General features: G+C 34.3%; 1 protein-coding gene across 2 annotated transcripts; it reads right to left on the bottom strand.

Annotated features, from left to right (window-relative positions):
• Positions 1 to 7,316: 7,316 nt before the first annotated feature.
• On the bottom strand, positions 7,317 to 24,859 carry LOC145597285 (protein RRP6-like 2). Of its 2 annotated transcripts, none has more exons than XM_081653423.1 (14): positions 23,728 to 24,859; positions 19,727 to 19,882; positions 18,034 to 18,192; positions 17,800 to 17,883; positions 16,314 to 16,393; positions 16,180 to 16,230; positions 13,260 to 13,368; positions 10,928 to 11,010; positions 10,753 to 10,798; positions 10,085 to 10,172; positions 9,786 to 9,955; positions 8,755 to 9,027; positions 8,541 to 8,639; positions 7,317 to 8,301 (listed from the first exon to the last, which is right to left on the bottom strand). In XM_081653423.1, exons 1-14 carry the CDS (start codon positions 24,415 to 24,417, stop codon positions 7,525 to 7,527), a joined length of 2,865 nt encoding a protein of 954 aa, XP_081509549.1. In that variant the 5' UTR covers positions 24,418 to 24,859; the 3' UTR covers positions 7,317 to 7,524. The 2 variants fall into 2 exon arrangements, with proteins under 2 accessions (XP_081509549.1, XP_081509556.1); XM_081653430.1 differs by having other exon boundaries at positions 8,779 to 9,027.

The raw sequence follows: 24,859 nt of genomic DNA, 5'->3' as shown, positions 1-24,859 counted from the left end.
GCTGTGACTACATCCATCAAACGTAAGTCAAGTCCTTCTCTTATTGCCAGACTAATCAAAAATCTAAAAGTAGTTGCATCCACCACAAGAGAATATGTCTCCTCATAATCAATACCATGTCTTTGTGAGAATCCTTGTGCAACTAAGCGTGCCTTATATCTTACAACTTCACCCTTTTCATTTCTCTTTCGCACAAAAACCCATTTATATCCCACTGGTTTACACCTTCAGGTGTACGGACTACAGGTCCGAATACTTCTCTTTTTCCAAGAGATTTTAATTCTGATTCAATTTCTTCTTTCCATTTTGGCCAATCATTTCTTTGTCTACATTCTTCAATGGATTTTGGTTCATGATCCTCATTATTATCCATAACATCTAATGCTACATTGCATGCAAAAACATCATCGACGTCGATTTGATTTCGGTTCCATGTAATTCCAGACATGATATAATTTGTTGAAATTTCTTCATTATCAGGTACCTGAATTTCTTCTTGTATCATGTCTAAATTCTCTTCTGGAGATCCTTCGGAAATTGTTTCTTCAATTTGACCATCATCAATCAATGCTCCTTTTCTTTTCCGAGGATTCTTATCTTTGGAACCTATTGGTCTTCCACGTTTCTGACGTGGTTTAGACTCATTAGAAAATTTATTTTGTCCTTCCGGGACATCTATTTAAATGGAGCATTTACAGCTGGAATATGTGACTTGGTCACTCTTTTCGGGTTAGCAAACGAGTCTGGCAATTGATTTGCTAAACTTTGTAAATGAATTATCTTTTGAACTTCCAGTTCACATTGTTTAGTTCGAGGATCAAGATAAGATAACGATAATTCATTCCATTTAATTTCTTTTTCCAGCTCTCTCTTTTCTCCCCCTAATGTTGGGAAAAGTGACTCGTTAAAATGACAATCTGCAAAACGAGCCGTAAATAAATCCCCTGTTGTAGGCTCAAGATATTTAATTATTGACGGGGATTCAAACCCAACATATATTCCCATCCTCCTTTGAGGACCCATCTTAGAGCGTTGTGGTGGAGCTATTGGAACATAAACCGCACATCCAAAAATTCTTAGATGGGAAATATTTGGTTCCTGACCATAAACCAATTGTAATGGGAGAACTTGTGATAACTTGTTTGTCTAATGCGAATTAGTGCTGCTGCATGTAATATAGCATGTCCCCAAGCAGAAATTGGGAGATTGGATTTCATAAGCAATGGTCTAGCAATTAACTGAATACGTTTAATTAATGACTCTGCCAAACCGTTTTGTGTATGAACATGAGCTACAGGATGTTCAACATTTATCCCAATGGACATGCAATAATCATTGAAAACTTGAGATGTAAATTCACCAGCATTATCAAGCCGAATAGTCTTAATGGGAGTATCTGGAAAATGTGCCCGTAACTTAATCAATTGGGCAAGTAATCTCGCAAACGCCAGGTTACGAGTTGATAACAAAGACACATGTGACCATCTAGTTGATGCATCAATTAAAACCATAAAATATCTAAATGGTCCACATGGGGGATGTATGGGACCACAAATATCTCCTTGTATACGTTCCAGAAAACTAATTGATTCAAAATTAATTTTAGCTGGTGATGGGCGAATTATCAACTTGCCTTCTGAGCAAGCAGCACATGAAAAATTATTATGAAGAATCTGCTGGCTCTTCAAAGAATGTCCACATGAATTCGTAATTATTTTTCGCATCATTATTGAACCGGGATGGCCTAACCGGTCATGCCAAACAACAAAATTATCAGTAAACTTCTGGTTTACTATAGCATGAGTTTCAATAGTATTGATTTTTGTGTAGTACAAACCACTGGAGAATGTAGGGAGTTTCTCCAAAACATGTTTTGTGCCTTGAGTTATATTTGTGATTTGAAGGAATTCGTTATTTTCTTCATTGATTGTCTCAATATGATAACCATTGTTGCGAATATCCTTAAAACTTAATAAATTTCTTTGAGGCAATGGGGAGTATAAAGCATCAATTATTTTAATTTCAGTTCCCCAAGGCAGTTTTATAGTGGCTCTTCCGGAGCCCTCAATGATATTTGTACTACCCGATATGGTACCCACATTAATCCTTTTCATCATCAAATTAGAGAAATATTTTTTATTTCTAAGTATTGTATGAGTAGTTGCACTGTCAGCAAGACATAATTCTTCACCATTCATAGCAAACTGAACTTGAGTAATATCCATGTTCTTCATGAAATAAAATATATGTCAAAATGTTAAGCATAAAAATAAAGATGATAAATAAATAAATCAATAAAAACACCCAAATAGTTCATAAATTCATAAAGCAAAAGTCCTTATTACAACCATAGAAATTAAAATAAGCAAAAGTCCTTATTACATCAAAATGATTTGCATTGCCAAAATCAAAATCACCTTCACCATCTTCAAGAACAAGGTTTGCCTCCACTTTCTTTCCTTTCTTCAATGATTCTTGATAAATTTCAACAAGATGCTTTGGAGTTCTACAAACCCGAGACCAATGGCCTTTTCCTCCACAACGGTAACATATATTGGTCTCACTTTTCTCTTTATCATCCCTACGTTCCCACTTCTGGTGGGAATGTGAATTTGGGTAATGACCTCCACGACCTCTACCATATCCACTAAAACCACGCCCACGACCGCGACCACGCCATTGGCCACGACTGCGACCACGACCTCTACCTCGACCACTACTGTTGGAATGGTCTCTGTTTTTAGTTTCTTTCCCGTTATGGGTTGTCACATTCGCTTCAGGGAATGGAGTAGAGCCAGTAGGACGTGATTCATGATTTTTCATTAACAGCTCGTTATTTTGCTCAGCCACAAGAAGACAAGATATTAATTCAGAATATTTTTTAAAACCTTTTTCTCTATATTGTGTCTGCAGGACAATATTATTTGCATGGAAAGTGGAGTATGTCTTTTCAAGCATTTCTGAATCAGTAATATTTTCTCCACATAATTGCAACTTAGAAGTGATTTTAAACATAGCTGAGTTATATTCACTAACAGATTTAAAATCTTGCAATCTCAAATTCAACCAATCATAACGAGCTCTAGGTAGTATCACCGTTTTTTGGTGGTCATACCTTTCCTTTAGATTACTCCAAAGGATTTGTGGGTCTTTCACAGTTAAATATTCATTTTTGAGTCCTTCATGGAGGTGATGGCGAAGGAATATCATGGCCTTTGCCTTATCTTGGAGTGTTGCTTTATTACCCTCCTTAATGGTTTCACCAAGGCCTTTAGCATCTAGGTGTATTTCAGCATCTAACACCCATGATAAATAGTTCTTTCCAGTGATATCAAGGGCCACGAATTCAAGCTTGGCAAGGTTTGACATTTTCACTATATAAAATAATATTCAAAATTAGAGCTTATAAAATAAATATATATATATATATATATATATATATATATATATATATATATATATATATATATAGATTCTATCAACATTCACACAGTAAATGACATATATGCAAGAATAAAATAGTCATATAACATATTCTATGACCTGACAAGTTAATGAATCATAATACTCGTATAATTGAAATTTAAATATTTCATGCTCACTCAAACTATTTACTAATATGCAAATAAAATAAAATTATAAGCAAAATAAATTCAAAAGTCAAAAGTAATAAAGTATCAAGAGGATTATACGTTGGCTATAATTAAGCAGATCATATCAAAAAAGTATTTTTCTAATATCTTTTATATTATATACATATGATCAAAGACATACATATTACATCTAAGTTTTATGCATCAAATATCTCAACTATTATAAAAATATATTGATATGTCGTAACAAAGTATGTCGCAAACCGTAATACACAAAATAAAAGAACCATGGTAATAAATTAATAAATTAAAACAATAAACGAAACAATTAACCGTAATATATGGTAGTAAATCTCAACCCATGTGATACCAAATAATTAACAAATAAAAGATGTAATTTAGCACAACAAAACAAAAAAAAAAAAAAAACCAAAATTTCATGATTGTAATCAACGCATGATAAAATAATGATAATTGTAACCAACTCATGCAATATTTATCCATGATAAAATAGTAGCAAATTGTAATCATACCAAATAAGCTATTAGAACAAAATAGCTTAATCAATACAAAGTGAAGCTTACCTCAGTCAACGGGAAAAAAATAATAATGTGTACGAAGTAGTGTATATTTCGTCAGTAACTCGGTTAATTGAGGTTGATGCAACAATCCAACAATATGATCCTCCTTGTTATATTGTTTGATTAATGTTTTCTCCGATTACCGATAACTAAAGCAATGGTGCTGATAACGTATTATAAAATAAGGGGAAAAGGGAGAAGATTAGAGAGAGATGTAGATGGTAATTGTATTGTCTATCCTTTGATTTGTCCATGCTATATATATATACATAATGTAAGTATGTAACCTTCATGGAAATTAAGATTATGATTATTTTTATAATTGTCATGATTATGATTATTATGTTGCTTGATATTTTATTGTTATTGCTTGATCACACCTTTTATGCATGTTTAAAGGGAATTGGTACTTTTAGTCACGCTTAAAGATACTTAATAATCTTGTTTAGGGTTAATTTGATTATAACTCAAGTGATCGCCAATAATAGATTTATTTGTGCATTAATATTCAACCAACATAGATAAACAGGTTTAGGGTAAACCTATTGATTGCATGTTAGTCAGAAAGCGCACATGAATACAATTAGAATAAAGTAGATGCCTATCATTAGGGCAGGTTCAATCTCTTTTAGGTTGGATTTGTACCTTCATCCCCGAACTACCAGTCATAGTTCCAGACCTATTGGAGTTGACGATCTCCTGGATCGTTAAGGGGTGTAACCTTCACCTCGTGAACGGTTTACAAGTTCCTAAAACTTGTTGGCGACTCTTTTGCTCTATCTTCCTTCCCTTTGGACGCCACCGTACTTTAGTGTATGATCACAGTGGGGTTCAAGTTAGGGGTAATGCTTGAAATATTCCCTACAAGCACACAACATGCAATCAGTCAGAAATTTTCATACGAAACATAGAAGAATCTTCATTTGTCTCTTCGTGATGGTTCCCAAAAGCAGAGTCCGACCCAGTGCCATCATCATCATCATAGTTATCGCCACTTGTAACTAATGTTTCATCTGAATCAACAATAGCTTCTTTCTCATATTCAGTTTCTGAGTCGGAATTCACATCACTTTCCGAATTTCCATCAGTCTCTTCATCTTCCTTGCTCTCATCTTCTTCTTCACTTTCCTCTTCTTCCTCTTCTGCACCAACACCCTCCTGACGTTTAGTCTCAGGTTCATCATTGTCTGAATCAACAATGATAACAGGCCATTCTCCACAGCCATCCCTCTCAACTCCCCGTTTCCTTTTATTACTTGTTTCTCCTTTTTCTTTTTTGCTCTCCACCTTCGAAATCTCTTGTTCCAGAAAGTTCAGATGGTTGTCCATCTGCTTCTTTAATTCAATGGCATACAGACGAAAGCTTGCAACATTTTGTTCTTTGGATTTCAATTCATTCGGCCTCCAAATTGGTGGTGAGAATACTTTTATGGATGTCGCAGTACTAACGGTGCTTGCCATTGTTATGAAATATAGAAATTAAAATTGAAACAAGAAAATAAATTAACTTTAAAAGAAAAAGAAAGAAAAAAATGAAGAATAAAGACAGAGCACAGCAACAGAGACTCTACACACCACGCAATATAAGGACAGAAATTGACCAATCAAAGACAAGCTAAGCAATCATGACAGATTCTTAAAAGAATAAAGAATTAAGACTTTATGACTTCCTAGATACAGCCATTCTACATCTTTACATATTCTATCATCGTACTTGCGTTTTATAAAAAGGCAAAAATAGAAAGTGGCTTTTCATAAATCTCCTTATATGCACAATGTCCACACACACGTGTGCTATCTGTTTTTCCTATTTTTAGACAAAGATTTGTCGCGCAACATAACACTTTTTCCCCAGTTTTACTATTTTTAAACAGAGATTTGTCACGCAATATAATATTTCGTTTTACAAAGTAGGACAGAATTAATAAGATTAATATTTTATCACCATTACCCGGTACATCCTAAATTTATAATGCTCAACAATAAGTCGGTATCTCCTAATCTTAAAAAATAATAAGATTCAAATTTGTTAAAATTATGCGCCTTCCCATTGAATACCTACATCTAAACCCGATTTTAACACAAAATCTAATAATATTATACCGCCCATTACATACAATGCGTAAATTGGATAAATATGGTCCATAAATTTAACGAGAACATTAAATTCACCCACTCCGTGTTTATTGGGCTATCACGCGCGGACGGCTCAACTAGTCAGATAAAATCCAATATACTCATTCATTAAATAAAAAAAAAAACAAACAAACAAACAAACTTCTGATTCTAATTCTAAACTTTAATCATGCTACTTAACTTACCTGTTTAGCACCCGCGACGAACACTAGCAGTGACTAAGCTGATCATATCACCATTTTTCCCTAGATCTTTTTTATTTTTTTATTTTTAATTTACTGGTTTGTTTATAGGGGAAGACCTAAGATAATCAAGCGGGACTCCAAACCCTCTGTCGAATGAGGAATTACAATTTTAAAAAGCGAAGGAGTAACTCGAGTCCGCCCCCAAACCTAATTAATAAATAAATCCTACCTCTTTTTCAACGTAACGACAATTAGTTAACAGTCAATTCCTTGTATTCACGGCGTTTCTATCAGGTTAAACAATTGTATAAGACACTTGTACATTAGTCAGCACTTGATGCCATCCTGTAACAATGCGAGTCCATTTCATATGACAAGTGTTCAATGTATTGTTCAACCTATTTACGCCTTTGCCACGTGATGAACAAACCCCGTTTATCATCGTGATGAATGGGGGCTTCCTCATTGAGGTATCTATAATGGTAGGGTATTTTGGTTGAGTGACCTAAATTAACATGTAACAACATGTAACATAAAAGTTGTAAGCCACTCTACCAGTGTCAGTGCTATAATACTTGACATACTTCTTAACACTATGAGACATGGCTTTAAGGACAGCTTAGCCTCGAGAGCATGAAATCATTTGGCTAAGTACTTCATGTAATATTGTAACATACAAAACTTAAGTGACGTTCTTACAAGCCCTATGAGAACTTTCAACTGTTCAGCATTCCTCTTTTGCAACTTTATAATGTTCGTTGCTTTCAATTTCGATTCTTTCCCACAAAATTATATATTTAAAATGTTGGCCAATTGTTGGGGATTTGAAGTGATTAAAAAAAAGGATTAATTAAACAAAAAAAAGGTAAAAGTTTGAATTTCACTGAGAAATTGAGTGCAACACATTCATTGGAATTTTACTCTTTGCATTTCTGTGAGTAAACCAACATTTCGTCTAGATTTTACAAATCCAACTATATTTACCACATTATGTAAGCAATAGAAACTAAGAGGCCCTAGGCCCCTAATTCACCTAAATGTCGCACTACGATTCCCACTGGCTGGGAAAGCCTGGCGTCTTTTACCTTGGGGAAGTAAATCTTCATCATTACTGCTCCTATCAGTAACGACGCCTTTTTTCTTCCCAGAATGATTGTTATTATCATCAGTTTTCAAGTCTCTCTTTGCAGGTTCCCCAAACTTCACCTCTTTCCTCGCAGCTTCATAATCAAAAGGCTTAAATTGCAAGCCACCAGTGTCTTCAGGATCCTTTTCTTGTTTGCTAGCTTGGCTCTGATTCATAGGCTGCAAACATTTCTGAAAACTAGATGATAAATCTGTAAGAGAAATTGGCTCATTATCCTCATCGTCATCCTCATCCAAAACCACTATCTCTGGTTGACAAGCAACTTGATGATCATTAGAATCCGCATGATTTTGATCTCGGTCTAAACTATCAGCTGGTTCTTCGTCACTGGTATCACTGTCCAACAATATAACATCATCTAACATGGTGTTTGACCCTGATTGAACAGGGTGACTTTCAGAGGGTAGAACCTCAGAAGCTCTATCTGGCTCTTCACATGCCTGCATGGACCGTTGATCACCATCTAACAATATTACATCTTCTGAAATGCTTCCTAACTCTGGTTCATAGGAGCTCTCCCCAGAAAGCTGAGCATCAGAGGTTCTGTTGGGCTCTTCAGGAGGTTCCTTAGTTGCTGGTTTCAACTCTTGCTCCCTTGAAGAAAATGAATAGAAAGGAAGATTCACAGTAGACTTGATCTGCTCCAACTTGTCTTCATCCTGCAACATGGAAGAATATATGCTGAAGATGGGCAAGTGGAAATGGCCCTCGTGGATCAGTGCAAGGAGGTTATGTACAGTTAGCCAGGGGTGTATAATCACATTTCAAAGGAATGAAAGGAAATTAAGTGAATAAGATACCTTATACGAGGTAAAAAAACATGGAAAAAGACAAATAGGCCACATAATAACATACATACACATTACTACATTATCTTAAAATTATAGTGGCACAAAACCTTTTTAAAATCAGTTTTCTTTTTGGAGGCAGAACTTCCAAGAAGTGCACCAAATGCACGGCCAGGCTTCTTCAACAGCTGGACAGTAGTTTCGGCAACCTACAAGAAAGAAAAGTAAAATCTTCACAAAAAATTCAGAAGGAAAAATGCATTGATTGCATTTCACATTTTTCTGAACATAAAATCTTTTCTGAACAATGGGCATGAAACTAACATTTTTCTGAATGGAAAAAGCCACCTGTTCTCTCTGAGACTCAAGAGTAACTCTACCATTAGTGCCTTTTGTTATATTTCCGTTCTGAAGGTTATCCTTTACCAACACTCCATCCTTCCTTGGTTTGGGATCATGGACAGTAAGCTTCAAACCTGGATCTTTCAACTGCAGATGAGCAGGTGCTTGTTCATGCTGGCTACCATCAGAACCTTCACCGATACTACCAGTCTGAGCTTCAGAGATATCAGTCCCTGCATTATTCAATTCAGGTGCCTGAAATGAAACATGACGTCACAAAACATGACAAGAAAATTTTCAAGGGCACTTAATTTCAAATAAACTAATTCTCCATTTCTGCACAATGTATCGAGTTACTGACCATTTTTTGCTTGAAACAGTTAGATCAAAAGCCCAGCCAATTGATGTTATATAAAGGGAGGGTTGAGAGACAATAAAATCATGTCTCACAAGGGTAATATAGGTATTTCAGGCATCAGTTTAAACTTGTCTTATTGAATTATCAAATACTATCACTGGAGTTTCAGTGGTACAAAACACACTCTCAGTGGTACAAAATAGTCTCAGTGGTACTTCAAAAAGCTCCACTGGAGTTTTAGTGGAACAAAATATAAACTCAGTGGTAATGGTCCCTAAAATTTTTTGTCCATTTTTGCACGTGATATGTGTCTGAAAAGCTTTAGTGGGGCCCACACCATCTTTTTCACTCTTCCTATCTCTCTCCTCCTTTCTCTCTCTTCCTTACACTTTTATATTATTTTAATAGTTGAGACATTTTCAATTGTCTCACAACCCTTGATTTATACTTCCTCCAGCCAATCAACAACTACTAACAAGACAGTTCAACATAATGATAACTATAGTAAAATCAGATTTTAAAGTGATAACTACCAGTCCGATACTACCAGTCTGAGCCTCTGAAATTGAGAATTCAGTCATTTTTTATGAAATTGAGAATAATACACACACGCACGCATGCATGCACATGTAGTCTTCTATTACTACAAACTCACCATCTGAATTCGAGCTTCTTTCAATTGCTGAGCTACGGCTTCAAAAGACGAAGCGTTCTGAACCGCATGCCTAATGATGTTGACCACAGAACCAAGATTGCGCTCCACATATGGGTGCTTAGACTTCACCAAATGTCGTAATTTGCTAGTAGTCAGAGGCATCTGCTTGGCTTTTCCATTAAATAAAATAAGTTAAGAATGACAAAGTCACATACAAATTCCAAGCATAAGCGTAGCACATACAAGAACTGAGCAGAATGGTAAATATCAAAGCATGCTTTTAAAGGGCTTTCAAATACCTATTTCCAAGAGTACTTTATTAGGCAATATATAACCAGTGCTTTCATCCTCTGCACGGGCAATAGCATCCCTCCAATCACAGAGACCCTGCGGATAGATATCAAGTTAGAATCAGTGATAACAAGAGGTGACAACATGCTCTTAATATATTAGAGGGTTTTAAATTTTAGATAGGAAAGAAGTGAAAATTATCACAATTAATTAAAATGGTACTTTCTGAATGAAAAAAAATTCCAATATGCAAGAATGTGAAAATTTTTATATTGGCTCATGCAAGGCAGTGCAGCAGCAGATGACAAAGCTTTGCCTTTAGCACTCTTTTTCACAATGTCAGACATAGGATAAAGAACAAGATATGATTGGTAAGGAGCTACAGCTAATAGACTACAAGACATTGCTCTATAATGAGTATCTTTTACAGGACACTAAAAGAGGGGGGGGTGGAAGGCCTAGACTTCAGATTTGGAGCTTTCAAGGTATTATCAAGAGTCACTCTTCACTGATTCACTAACCTTAAGGGTGTTGATTGGTACTTCAATATAATGCATGATGAAAGCCCTTTAGAAATTAATATTCAAACATAGAAAGCCATACAATTCACATTACACAAGTTCAGAATTAAATTGGCCGAAAAATGACATCAAATTCCTATACTAATCATACTTACAGCGACAATGGATAGCTGCTGAGCATTAAGATTAGCTGCCTGCACACTGTTCATCGACATATACAATAATTAAGCTACCAAAGATCAAGTACAATATTACTTTTCAAAATCAATAGCTTAACCAGCAAGATCTGAAAAGGTGCATCTTTTAATGTTCAAACTACAAGAGACTGACCCATATATATAAAGATACGAAGTATCCGTCAAAAGCTCCTTCTCATAAAGTTGCATGCATAGATCATAACTGCGCTGATATACCTGCTCAATTACAGAATCAACATAAAGTTCCACATGAGAAAGAGAAGATTTTAGTACAAAATTCAACAAAAACATGACAACAGACACCAAAGGACTAAAATTGTATCAGAAAACAAAATTCAAAGTAATTTAAGTATTCCTGAAGCCCTAGACCTTCCAACTAACAGAATCCACAAACCCTAATTTAACTCTTCAAAAAAAAATTAATGTCAATACATCTAATAAAAAGTAATAAAAAACACACTTTATATATAGATGGTGGAATTGACTAGCACATACAGACTATATATAAAATAATAATTACATAATATGTTGAGGTATTAGGTAAATTAGGAGTTATCAACTTGCGATTCCTTTTTTTTTTGGTAAAAAAGAAAAATAACATGTAATTTCTGATGTACATAACAGCAGAGGTAGATAATAGTTAATATTTATAGAGAGTAATTGGGTATTTTAATATTGCAAGCAAATTACAAGCATATCTGAAAAGATTAACTTTTAAAAAAATTGGGTGTACAATAATTATTGTACATCCATTTTAAATCTCTCTTAAGGTGATCAAAAGTTACCCCTAAAATGAATAAAAGTTACTCTAATATGTATAAAAGTTACCCAATACAAATAAAAATAATCTACGTTTTATTGGTAAAGAATCACACTTTAAATGACTAAAATTCAATTATTAGTGATTGAAAGTAATTTTATCACCCTTATAAAACTTTTCTTGTTCGATTTATAAAAAAAAATCATATTATGTTCAAAGTTACCCAAAAAAAAGGCAAAAAGTTACCCTAAATTGGCTTAAAGTTACCCCTATACTGCTCGATGTACACTAATATTAGTGTAAACCGGATATATACAAAAGTTTTTGATCTGAAAAAGAGTATTCAACCCAATCTGCTTATATTCAAGTTTCACAAAAGTAGCTTGATTAATCAGAAGTGTTATTTGGGATCAATCTAATCTCTACCAAATCCCCACTAAAAGAGACTAAAAATTGAAATAAAGCTTTTTGTTCATAGATTTCCATCCACCAAAAGTGCAGACTAATACACAGCTGACGATCCACTGTTAAAATTTATATCTCTAATGCTTCAATTTAACATACCAAAAATGTAACAAGCCCCTTATCTAACATCAAGGTAGATAACAGCACTAATCAACTGAGATAAATAAATAATACAAATTTTAGCGACAAATTCTTGTCATGATCAACATTGGCTATAAGAGACCACTTCACTTCCCTTTTAATTGAAATGCCATTGAAAAAGTTAATAACACTTTAAAATCAAATTATAAAGAACAGGACCACTTTTAACAAGAAAAAGTAAAACAACTTTTTGACAACCTTGTAAGATGGCAGGAGCAAATGTTTCCATAGTACAGCAGCACTAGAATACTGGTTGGAAAATGCAAATCAATGAAAATACTCCCTCCAAACCCTTATAATGATTACACTTAAACATTTCACAGCCAAGCAAAAAAATTAGAAAGTAAGAGAAAGGTATGAGAAAAGTGGTGTTGTAAGAGAAGAAAAATTAAAATATAGTTGAATGGAGTTTTATAAGAAATGAAGAATAAAAAATTAGATTGAGTAGAATACTGTTGATAAAATTGGGGGAAAAAAAAAAAAGATCGAGTAGAATATTGTTAATTAAAAAAATTGAATAAATAATTCTGTTGAGTGGAATGTTGCAACTAAAGTGGGAAAAGGTAGAGTAAATGATTTCAATTAGGAGGGCCATAAAGCCTATAAGGGGGTGTTTGGTTCGCGGAATATAGGTATGAGGTATAGGTTTATAATGACTAGAACTCATAACATTTGTTTGGTTGTCAAAAGTATGAATTTAAAGCCCATAACTCAAACCTCATGAGGTATGGGGTTTAAAAACCTTTGGGGGGAGGTGGGTTTGGCCCATTCCATTCTCTTAAGTCTCAAATACATGGTATTAAGGGGATGAGATTCCATTCCAGAATTGAACCAAACACATGGTGTTAAGTATCAAGTTCCAATCCGATACCACCATTCCTGATTCCAAACCAATACCACTCTGCGAACCAAACGCCCCCTAATGGAATTAAGTGAAGTAGGACTTTGAAACAACCACTATAAGGTAACAGAGGAAGTGCCCACTAAAAATAAATATTGATAAGAGCTTAAGAATATAACACTGAATTTTCAAACAATTCCAACAACTAAATGTAGTAGCATAATAGCATCATAGTGTACAAAATTAAACAAGGCATACCTCTAAAAGAAGCCCTTTAGGATTTTCAGGATCAGTACTCTCTGAGAGCAGCCTGATCCTCATTAAATCATATATATATAATAAGTAGTGGGTGTCTTCTCGAGCATACCTGTGACAAGTAATAAATGTAACAGTTATATGCACAATCAAGTAGATAATACAAAGGTAAATAATTGAAATCAAAGAGAGAAGCAATATAAAGTGATGCAAATCGTCTCAATGGAATCTACATGATGCTGCCCGTAAATTATAAAAGGAAAGGTAGCCTCTTTGCACCCATGATGGTTTTTTTTTCACCCTTTTTTTCCTATATAAGTTTTGCACCCATCATATGAGTTACAAAGAGACTAAAGTCATTCCTAAATGATAATTTCGAGTGACTAAAATATCTATGCCAATGATGCTAGAAGTTTTCCACCTCAATCCACAGAAATTGAGTCCCAGAGACTATGAGACATTCTAGTAACTTAAATATATAGGGTATCATCAGTGTTAACAGAACAAATACGTAAAAATCAAAAAAAAATAAAGTTATAACTTTTTGGCTACAAATTTGCTTTGTGACGTTTTAAGAGTTAAGGAAAAGTTGTGGCATAATGCTTTAAAGCAGAAGTTGTGGCACAATGCTGATAGGCAATTTGAGTAGTAGTTGAAACAGAATTGCAGTGAAATTTTCAGGAGTTTCCTTACTTCCCCAGCCATGTAATTTGTTGAGACTGGAAGCATCATTATGGAATAAGGCAGCTAAGGCTTTCAAGACCAATTGGAGAGATTAGAATATTTAAGTAAATTTGTAATTAGAATATTAACATTAAGATGATCAAATAAAATGTATAATCAGATAAGGAGATGTACAAAAGTATACCCATCAACTTTATAAACAGAAGTGCATCAAAACTCAAAAGTCATGTGGAATTACCGACTAAAAATATAGGCAACACATTCAGTGGCCAGATCTAAAATGTTTTCTCCTGATTCCATAGCACGTAATTCCACCACTGGTGTCTATTAATGGAATCTGTTCACATGCCTTGTACTTGGGTATTATGTATAATATCTTAGCTGGGTATACATTTTCCATGCCACTCATAGTCTGATATGGTTGTGTGATCCCCCACAGTTGGGTAAGGTTGTGTAAGATCACCCATAGTTGGGTCCTAGGTATGTTTAAAATAAATTTTTTCCTTTCACTTTGTTTCCAACTTGAGGCTATCCTCATATTTGCACTCTTTATCAACTGTAAAATATACAAAATTTTCATATAGGAAAAAAAGGGTGAAAATATTTGTCATCCTCAAATAATTGTCTTGCTTAAAATTTGGTCAGTCCCCAAATAATCGTCTTTTCACCTTATATGAAAAATTCCGCTCACCTAACTCATTCAACCCATGTGATGTAGGCCCCACCACTAACTATCTCGCTCACTCTCTTTCTTCATATCCCATGTGATGTTGGCCCTGCTATAGACTACGTATTCAACAGATAAATTAGAACAGAAAACTGAGGAAAATGGAGGTAAAGCTTGGATCTTTGATTAATATTCAAACTACGGCTACGATGGAGAAAGACTCTACCTTGGAAGCTACTCTACTATTCTACTGCTACTTAATATTACTTCTCTCAACATAAGTCTGCACTACTACAGTCCTCTTCCTTTCAAACCAAGCTCTATCCTACTCTAGTAACTTAATCATTAAGAGTTTTGTCCTGTTCTGCGCCAGGTGAATGCAGCCCTTTATCCTCACCATTCAGTGGAGAATTCCCTTGTTTGTCTTCTTGTGACAGCTTGTGATTGTGCACCTGCCCCTTGCCTTGTTGTTTGTGCCTCCTTTCATACACTCGCACAGCCTGCTGAGGTGATTTCCCCCAATTCATCGCAGGCCCCTCCACTAACTCTTCCTCCCTCAATCAATATTTTTTTTATTCTTACTTTCCACCGTCTACTAAGGATAAGTTTATCCCCAAACTCAGACTCAAACACCACACTCTGTCACGTCAACTTTCCCCCAATTTTGAATAATTTTTTTGTTATTTAGACTCATACCAAACTTTCTCCAATTAAACACATTATCACAAGGCTCACTCCAAACTCATTTACCCTCCTAAAATATATCAACACACATTATTAAAATTTCAACAGCTTTTTTGAGCTAATGAGTTGGCAGCTCGTCATTGGCCAACAAAAAAAAATCAGAATTCTTTATCATTTTATAGTCTTATGATGACTCGAGACTACCTAATGTCTTGCACCACATTATTGCAAAAAAACACATAATCTTGTATGTGAGTCTTGAGTCAAGACTCCACTCAAGACTCACCAATAAACTTACCCTAAGAAAACTTGCACTACTCTACCAATTTACTGTAAATATGCATGCCTAAGCCTAAGAGGACAATAATTTAAGGACATAGAATGTACTAATTAATGTATAAAACATATACTTCCTCTGTTACTTGCAACACACCTTTTTAGTACGCTATTTGAGGAAGTGATTAAACTAAGTAAACGGATGAATGAAGCAAAAATATTTAAACCATAGCAACTTATCACTTTCTTCTTATCGGTGGTAAAATTTTGTCAATTAATTTGTCCGTTTACCTAGTTTAATATCTTTCTTTCTAAAATAGTGTGTTGCATGTAACTAAAGTAGAGGAAGTACTAATTAGGTACATTAACCCTCCACCCTCCCCCCCCCCCCCCCACCCACAAAAAAAAAAAAAAAAAAAAAAAAAAAAAAAAAAAAAAAAAAAAAAAACCTGGATGGCTAACAAACTAACAGACCTTTACACCTTAGACAATTCACTGATATCAAGGTATATTCATTGCTCAGATGAGGCATAGTTTCATGGGTCTAAAGTTCAATAGTGTAAACTGCAACTTTTTTCAATAAAACAAGTTGCACAATTATTAAGCATCTACCTTAGCATCTCACGAGGAAGTGGACGCAACCTCCAATCAGCATTCTGGTATCTGCATGAGATTTTAGTAACCCATATCAACCTTCAAATCGAATATTGTTCTTATAAACAGAGGTCAAGGTTTGAAATAATTACTGTTTATTTGCAGTAACTCCACAAAAATGTTGGAGAAGATGTTCCAGGCTATGTCTCTCCATTTGTAACACTCGTGAAGCCTTAAATAAAGTCAAATCCATGTCGTATTAGACAATACAAGAGACCAAAATAGCATGAAGAAGAAAAATGATAGCTCACTTTTTATTTTGCGCTACACAAATGCATTCAAAACAGGGAGAAGCTTAGCAAGTCAAATAAAGAAAAAAGTAACCGTAATTGAGTACATGGTAATATTGTTGACATGGCACATTTGACCAGAACTTTTTATTTGTTAACACTTAACAACATGTCCATCAAAAAATCACTATCCTCCCCAACAGGAAGATGAGAGATTCATTTTTTTTCCAGTCTAAAGAATAAGCCATAAAACCCACATTATCTCTCCAATTCTACTTTAGTGATATGCATAATAAAAAGACATAAATTTTCATTTCAAAGAAATATGATAATGCTTACAAAAGGCAGTATCAACAACTTGTACATAAGATTTCATCTGTTTTGAAAGCAAAATCAACAAGGTATGAAATTTAAAACAAACAATGTAGTATCAAGTCTGATCTAAACTTGTTCTATAAGTAGTTCACATAATTAAACCAATAAACCAAGATACAAGTGCAAATAAAGGGATGACAAAAATGTTCAAAATTATGGATGATAGTTCCTATGACAGTAAGAAAAGGAAGGCAAGCTATACACTATGGCCCTGTTCTTGCAATAATAACATTCAATAAAATATAGAATAAGTATATATTCAGTATAAACATATTGGTGAATTAGTAATATATAGATTTAGTATAATCATATTTTAGGTCAGTAACAATAATAATATCCAGTAAAATCTATATTTAGTATATAAAAATATCGGTGAATTAGTAAATATAAGCAAAAACCAGGTGTAGATAGAAATATTAAACTTGATCAATAAAATAAATTTTAGGTCAGTAAATAAAAACCAGGTGAATAGAACAGGGTCTATGTAGATATGAGATTAAATATAAGCAAAACAAAGGTCTTTAACTCTCCTGATTGACAAACCTTCAAATTATACCCAATACAAAATTAGAGGATATTTTTTCAAGTAAATGTATACTTCTTTTGATAAATTTGTTTCTAATTTACACAATAAGCAAGGACTGCAGATAAAGAGAACCACCTCCCACTCTTGATGACCAACATATATGAGATGAACTATAATTAATACAAATGAAACCAACAAATCGCAAAACCACAAAGATGGATAAATTTGCAAAGACACTGCAACTTATCCCGACTCAATAAGAAAACAGTGATTTAGTTTTCGTCACAGATAACCCAGAAAATATATGTATATATATATATATATATATATATATATATATACATCAAAAAACAGGAGTTATTTGTAAAAAAGAGGGCATCTTAGAAAAAAGGCTAAAAACCCAAAATTCAAACACATAACTGAACTGCTGAACATTCTGAAGCATACCTGTCCTGTATCAAATAAATTGCATACGTAAATGCCAAAGTCTCTTTGAAGCCATGCAATATCCCTGTCAGCTCCATGCATAACCTACCAATTTGATATATCCATCATGGTACAGCATATATATAAATTTTATAAAAAGAGTTAAGACACCCTGTCCCCGACTCCCCATGTACAAAATCCAAGAGCATATCATAGATGATCATTTAAGGGAGAAGAGAACGTGAAACTACAAACCTTTTTCTTTGTAGGATCCTTGAAGATTTCCCTTAAGTATGGACCAATATGAATTCTCAACTTCAAAGTATCAACAACAAAGTCTTCAGTTCTAGTAGATATTTGCATCAAACAAGTCAAACCTTGAAAAGACCGGTACTGATTATGCTCCAAATCAACCTAAAGAACAAATATGTTACATTTTGTTTAAGGGGAAACAAATATGTTACATTAATAATCAAAGTATATACAATTTGTCAAGCAATTATGCACAATAATAAGCCAAGACAGCTAAAGTGAAAACGGCCAAAAAGACGCAATTTAAAAATTAAAAACAAAAAAAACTCACATACATATCAATAAGCATGTAGAGAGCACCTTAAATACTCCCAAAGTCATCAATTGTTCTCATTTATAACCTTAAGTCCAAAAATGTAGCTTTCGCCTAATGATTGTCACAATAACAAAATTGATGTGTTGGTCTCACGATGGAGATATGGTTTACAAGGATTTTTAAGTGCTCATAAATATTGAAAAGTAAATAGGTTCGACAAAAGTGCCATTTCAAAGAATATTACAATAGTATTTGATTGCCATGTATGTAGTATTTACAAGTGTTGTGTCAAAAATACATACATACATATATATATATATATATATATATATATATATATATATATATATATATATACAACTCCCTCCGTCCCAATGAATAAAGTTAAAAAAAGTGAGGGTATAATAGTCTATACATACTATCTAAAAATAGAAACAGGAACAACATTTTGGTATTCCAAAATAGGAAAACTGGAATTATAATATGGGACATAGGGAGCACCAAGTATTATTGGTCCTCCTAATTTGTAACCTTTGGTCAGACTGTCAGAGTATTTAGAAACACTTTGAAATTTAAAACACTTAATACCAAATTTCTATTGTGACGAAAGCTATATGGTCCATGACCAACGCATCAGTACTGTAATTGCGACATTGCGACTGTTATTGCAATCATGAACAAAACTGCAATTTCAAACCATCCTCAGTGTTTCAAACATTCAAACATTACCCCCTAGATTACTTTAATTTGGACTTTTACCTCCTTTATGGAGAAATACAAATTGTGGCCAGTTCTTACATGCTAAACACATTATGGATAAATGCAGCAGAGAGAACAATAGATTAGGCAAAAAGATAACAGGTGTTTTACCATTATAAAAAGAATGGCCATTTTATTTGTTAGAAAATATAAATTTTAAACCAGTTTCGTTGGGTGACATCTAAGATGTCGGTTTGGCTAAATTCAGATTTTAGTCAGTAATATGACAAGCAATACAAGTGCTTTTTTTGTCAACCAAGGAGAAAGGTTAAGGACAGTATTATTTTCTTGGGAGACAGACACAAAGAGGGCGATTCTGCCTACAACTGTTCAAGAAAAGAAAACAATTGAGTAGAAAAGTACTTCTCATTTTCATGCCTTCATGGCAGAACAATTTTCTTTAATTTCCTAGGAAGAGGAATTTAGCCAAAGAAAAAAAATTGTTATTGCCTAACCATCTTCAAGGATTCATCTTCTTTACCAATTCTCATACTAGTATGGCACTTTTTTTAAGAAACCAGCTCTCTAAACAGCAACACAATTTAGAAATTCTAAGGGAGTCTGCTAGGAGGAAACAGATACTAAAGCATCCAAGGGTACTTTGTGAAAACATATACTTACCGCAATTTCATTTGCACTCCGTAGTTTAGCAGCTAACTCCTTTAAATCCTTGACTTCTTCAACCATTTTAAAGGGAGTAGATTCCAGAGGCGGCGGCATCACTGGCTCAAGACTCTCAATATTACAATCCACAAAATCGTTAACTGATAGCTTTTCCTGCAAAAACAGAAATTAAAAAATATTGAACATATTTAAATCCGTTTTTTTACAGGTAAAATAGAAATCTAAATAAAGGGCAAACAAAGCAATGTCAGGTTTATACAAAAAGGATGGCTAAACTATATATATACCATGTCCCCATACATTTAAATGTCCCCACTCTCCCATAACAAGAAAACTATAAACACATACCAAGTTCTCAATCTATGTATGCTCACAGAGCTTAAGTAAAATGTTCAAATCCTTACAGCCTAGATCCCTAATTATTCTTCTTCTGCTTAACGCCTTAATCCCATTAGAGGGGTCAGTTACAAGAACCGAATGAGGACTTCCCAAGAGGTAACCCATCCTAATACTACTCTCAATCATTGTGCCTCATGTCAAGTGATGCAAAGTTTTACACTGGCTGTCACTGGCCTATTGTAACCCTCCTCCTTTATCTAGGCTAAGGACTGGCAGAGTTTAGATCCCTAACCACAAAAAACATCAAATTTAAATTTTTCACTTTTTGCAAACAAAATATACTACTTAAATAAATAAATAAATAATAATAATAATAATAATAATTTTAAAAAAAAAAAATCAACTTCCATAAACAAAACATCCAGAAACACAAAGATACCTTATAGCAAAAATTGAATGAGGTAGAAAATTTAGAACAAATCCCATACACCCAGATACACACAAGCTTCATTGACACTTGACATAATCAATGTATAAAAAGGCTCAAGGCGCACCAAGGCATTTTGGAGTACCTTGCGTCTAAGGCGTGCCTCAGAGCGCCTTGGTGCGCCTCATTGAAGTGAGGCGCATATAATAAGAAATAAAAATAATTCTGAAAAAAGCTCTTGTTGCGCCTCAAGCTGCACCTTGGTCCGCCTTAGTGCGTCTAGGCGCGCCTCTGTGCGCCTTAGCTGCGCCTCATTGAAGTCGCCTCGCCTAGACCATAAAAAACGCATGACCTCTAACGCCTTGCGCCTCAGCTAAGGCGAGCTTTTTCAAACACTGGACAGAATAATTATTAGAACACCACATAAGGTTTTATTGTCAACTGAACCTTTTATATTTCTAGTGTATTTATTGTCTGTTTACCTACACTCTGAACATTTATTCTTTGAATTATACATGACCTCAATAAACACCCTCCCAAGGTAATAGACTTATTTCACTGATACCCATCTAATAATAATTCACTTCTTAACCCATATATGCAAGAACAGCAGTCCATTTTGTAAAAAGTATTAAGTACATCCCAATGATTCGGTGAATGATGTAATTAGGGCTGTGCAAATTTCGGTCTGGACTAGTTTATTGGACCGGACTTGACCGAATCGAACCGGACCGAAGATAACCAGACCGTTCTTTGGGTTTCAAATTATTCAATTAATTATCAATTCGGTTTCCGGTCTGGCCTAAACCCAACAAAAAACCCAAACCAGACCGAACTCAATATTTGTAATTAAAAAGAAATGAACTATAAACTTCCCCAAGAATTCCTTCAACAATCTCCATACTTTTTTAAAAAAAATTCTCTCTCCATTTCTTTACCACTTTTCTTCTACATAAAGTTGACCATCATCATCAAATATGGCAATCAGAAAAATAAATCAAACAAATTCCTTCAACAACCCTAAATCTTCCTTGGAAAAGAGCCATCAAAAACCCAAATTAAATACCAACAAAACCCTCTACCTCATAATTATTTATATGCGCATACCTAAACCAAGATTTAACACTGCCTTGAATCTCTCATTCTTCCTTCTTCATCAAGCTAGGTGGCAACCTAAACCTGCGTTGAAGGTATCTGAAACCGGCTGCAAGGTGAGCGAAGGTGGGAAATTGAAGGTAAATTTGAGAAAAATCGAGTTCAAGATGAGGTTGTGTGCATTTGAATGAACGAATTAAAAAAAGTAGCACGAAGAAGAAGATGAAGTAGCTGTAGGGGAATTTAAGCAATGGTTGAAGGTTAGCATTGGAGGAGAGAAAAAAACCTTGAAAAGTGGAGAAAATGGCAGAAATGTTAAGTGAAAGTAGAGGAAGGCGGTTGACTTTAAACTGAAAACTTTGAAAAGTACTTACTATCTCATGGAACCGGTCCATTTTGGGTTTGGACCAGGCTCCGGTCAAGACGGATATTGACCGGTCCGGTCTCCAATTTTATATTTATTACCATCGGTCTTTGCTTCGGTCAAGTTCTAGACCGGTGCACAACATAGATACTGCAATTCAATATCAAACTTACGAAGTTGCATCATAACAACCAATACTCAATGAAAGAGAAATCAATGCATCGGACAGATGCCATGAACAGCAGCCTAGAGTTTCTCCAATTTCCTAATCAGACATGACAATCAGGAACGTGTATCTACCAACATACATAATCCTAATCTACAAAGTTCAACTATGCATTTCTAATAAGGCACTATTCTTATCAACCTTCCATAAGAAATTGGTATAACAAAGACTCAAAATGACACTCTTAAGCAATGCATTTTTTTACTTATTACTCATCATCACATCAATACCAAAAGAAAATAAGTTGTCGACGTTCCATTGATGGAATTATTCACATCTTAAACAAAAACTAAAAGGATCCACCTAATTTCTCCCACATCACATTCAAGGTAAACCAAAACTAAACATTTACGAAATACATCAAGTTGCCTTCCTTTTCATTCCTAACAAGATGTAAACTAACGGTACCTGGTAGCCATTAGCTTTTATCTTTAAAGTAGTATGTAGCTGTTTAAGCAATGGGCAGCTTGCAACTAATAGTTGTTAGCTGTCAAAGTAGATATTGATAGCATAAGTGCTTGAAAAAGTAGCAGCTGAACATGTATAAGCAACAAGGTCCATATATAATGACTTGTGATACTTCAACTTCAGAATTGCACCAGATAACTGTTTTGATCTAGGAAAACTTACCTAATTAGATAGAGTCAAGTTAACATATTTCATTAGAATTCACCCTTGATAGAAGGGTTTCTTATTTCTTTCTTTAACCTCACTTTTTTTAAAAAAAAAAAGATAAATAAAAGAAATTTTGTCAATAACTACCGTTTAAAGCACGTGTTTTGAAAACAACTAACTATTAAAAAAAAAAATTAAAAAACTACCACAAAGTTGTAAAAAGTTTAAGTAGCACTACCACTCTAACAATTTTTTATTAGAATCTCCGACATTTGGGTTTCACTTTTTTACCACTTTTAACCTTTATGAAGGGTAATTTAGTCAATTTAGATGGTTATTTTATGACGTAAAAGTAAAAAATGGAACCTATGTGCCGAATATTCTAGTTAGAATTGTTAGTATAGTAGTGCTACTTTGAACTTTTTTACAATTTTGTGCTAGTTCTTTTTTAAAAAAAATTAATAGGTAGTTGTTTATAAAACACAAGCCTTAATTGGTAGTTCTAGACCAATTTTCCATAAATAAACATTGATTTAACTACCTAATCTTTAAATTTATTACATTTTTCTCTTTTGTTTGGTGAAAAATATTTTAATTGTATGACAGAGTAATACATACAATATAATTCACTACCATTCAAGTACAACCTAACACATCATCTCAAGATAAACATTCCATATTAAAGAATTCATTAACCAACATCTGGCAAAACAGGTTTCAAGTAATAGCCTGCCAAAAGCTACAATGGAATCAAGTAGGGAGATGAGTAACAAACAATGTCATTCCTTTCATTTGGCTTATTTTCCTTCATTTGAAAAAGAATTAGGCCACATTAACGGGAACTTGGGCATCATATGTAAATGCATGAAAAATCAAATAATTGAGATAGTAGCCAAATTCATTAAACGAAAGAAACTGGGGTTAAAACTAACCAATGGGTGAATGAACTTTGAGTCATCCTCACTCTTCTCAAGCCAGACGTGCTGGAACGGAGTATTCGTGTTGTTAACCAATATATTGTACTCCTCCTGCGGTCTCCTAATTGTCGAAATATGAAACGGCACCTTCTGCTTCGGCCCTTCAGTCTTCTTATCCCTCTCCACAACCCGAACCGATGGAGACGGCACAATTTCCTCTTTTTCTCTCATCCCACCAATACCAAGACCCTTTTTCTTCTTCCCACAAACCAACTGAAACCCATCTTCATCAACCAAAGGTCTAGCCCTAGCAGCTTCTTCTTCAACCTTCCGTAACCTCGAAAACTCATCCACAGAAACATCAAACTTCTCAATAACTTCATCATTAACATTAACAAGCCAATCATAGGCTTCATCATCAACATCTTGAGGAAAGTCCATCTCTTTACCACCCCACAACTGCTTTGCCGAATTAATTTGTTCTAACATTGACTGAGACTTGGCCCCAATTTCATCAATTGGACCTTTAAACTCATCGAAATTATAGTAAAAGTGGAAGTCCTTCTCCGAAGGCAAAACCCTAGACGACCCAGAAATCTTCGAAATCGACGAAGTAATGGCGCTGTTTGATAAAGCTACTAATGCTTCTGATCTCTGCTTCAATGCATCGGTCTCAGACTGCAGAGGATCAACCTCCATATTCATCGAATTTGTAAATTAGGGTTAAATTTGGGGGCGATTAAGATGAATCAAATAGATTGAATCGGCGAAATTAGGGTTTAGGGTTAGGGTTTAAGAGTCGCCGACGACACAAGAAGGGTGGAGCAGAAGAGTGAGAAAGGTGCGACTGAGTTCATTAGTGTCCGACAAAGAGAAAAATTGGAAGAAAAAAAAATTAATAATTCCACATTTTTCTGTTTTTAATAGATGGTTTTTTTGTAATAAACAAGTTTTTTATTGGCTTGGAGTGTTTATTTGGTTGACAAGTGTTTTTATGAAAATATGATATTTGTTGAAAATGAAATTATTTTTTCAAATTCAAAAATACTTCGAGGTAAGACATTTACATATTTTTAATCCATTTTATAATAATCGGCATATTTTAATTGATACATATGGCAATACACAACTTTTAAAATCATTGATA

Source organism: Chenopodium album, chromosome 2 (genome assembly GCF_948465745.1).
Source record: "Chenopodium album chromosome 2, dcCheAlbu1.1, whole genome shotgun sequence".
NCBI classification, from domain to species: Eukaryota; Viridiplantae; Streptophyta; class Magnoliopsida; order Caryophyllales; family Amaranthaceae; genus Chenopodium; species Chenopodium album.
This window is presented reverse-complemented; position numbering and strand designations above follow the sequence as displayed.

Excerpts from the sequence above, each read along its gene's own strand:
- LOC145597285 (XM_081653423.1), bottom strand. The coding sequence starts at position 24,417 with ATGAATATGGAGGTTGATCCTCTGCAGTCTGAGACCGATGCATTGAAG. Across the intron at positions 16,394-17,799 it reads ATTTATTTGATACAGGACAG|GCTTCACGAGTGTTACAAAT; the intron begins GTATGCTTCAGA and ends ACTTTATTTAAG. Across the intron at positions 16,231-16,313 it reads GGAGTTACTGCAAATAAACA|ATACCAGAATGCTGATTGGA; the intron begins GTAATTATTTCA and ends AATCTCATGCAG.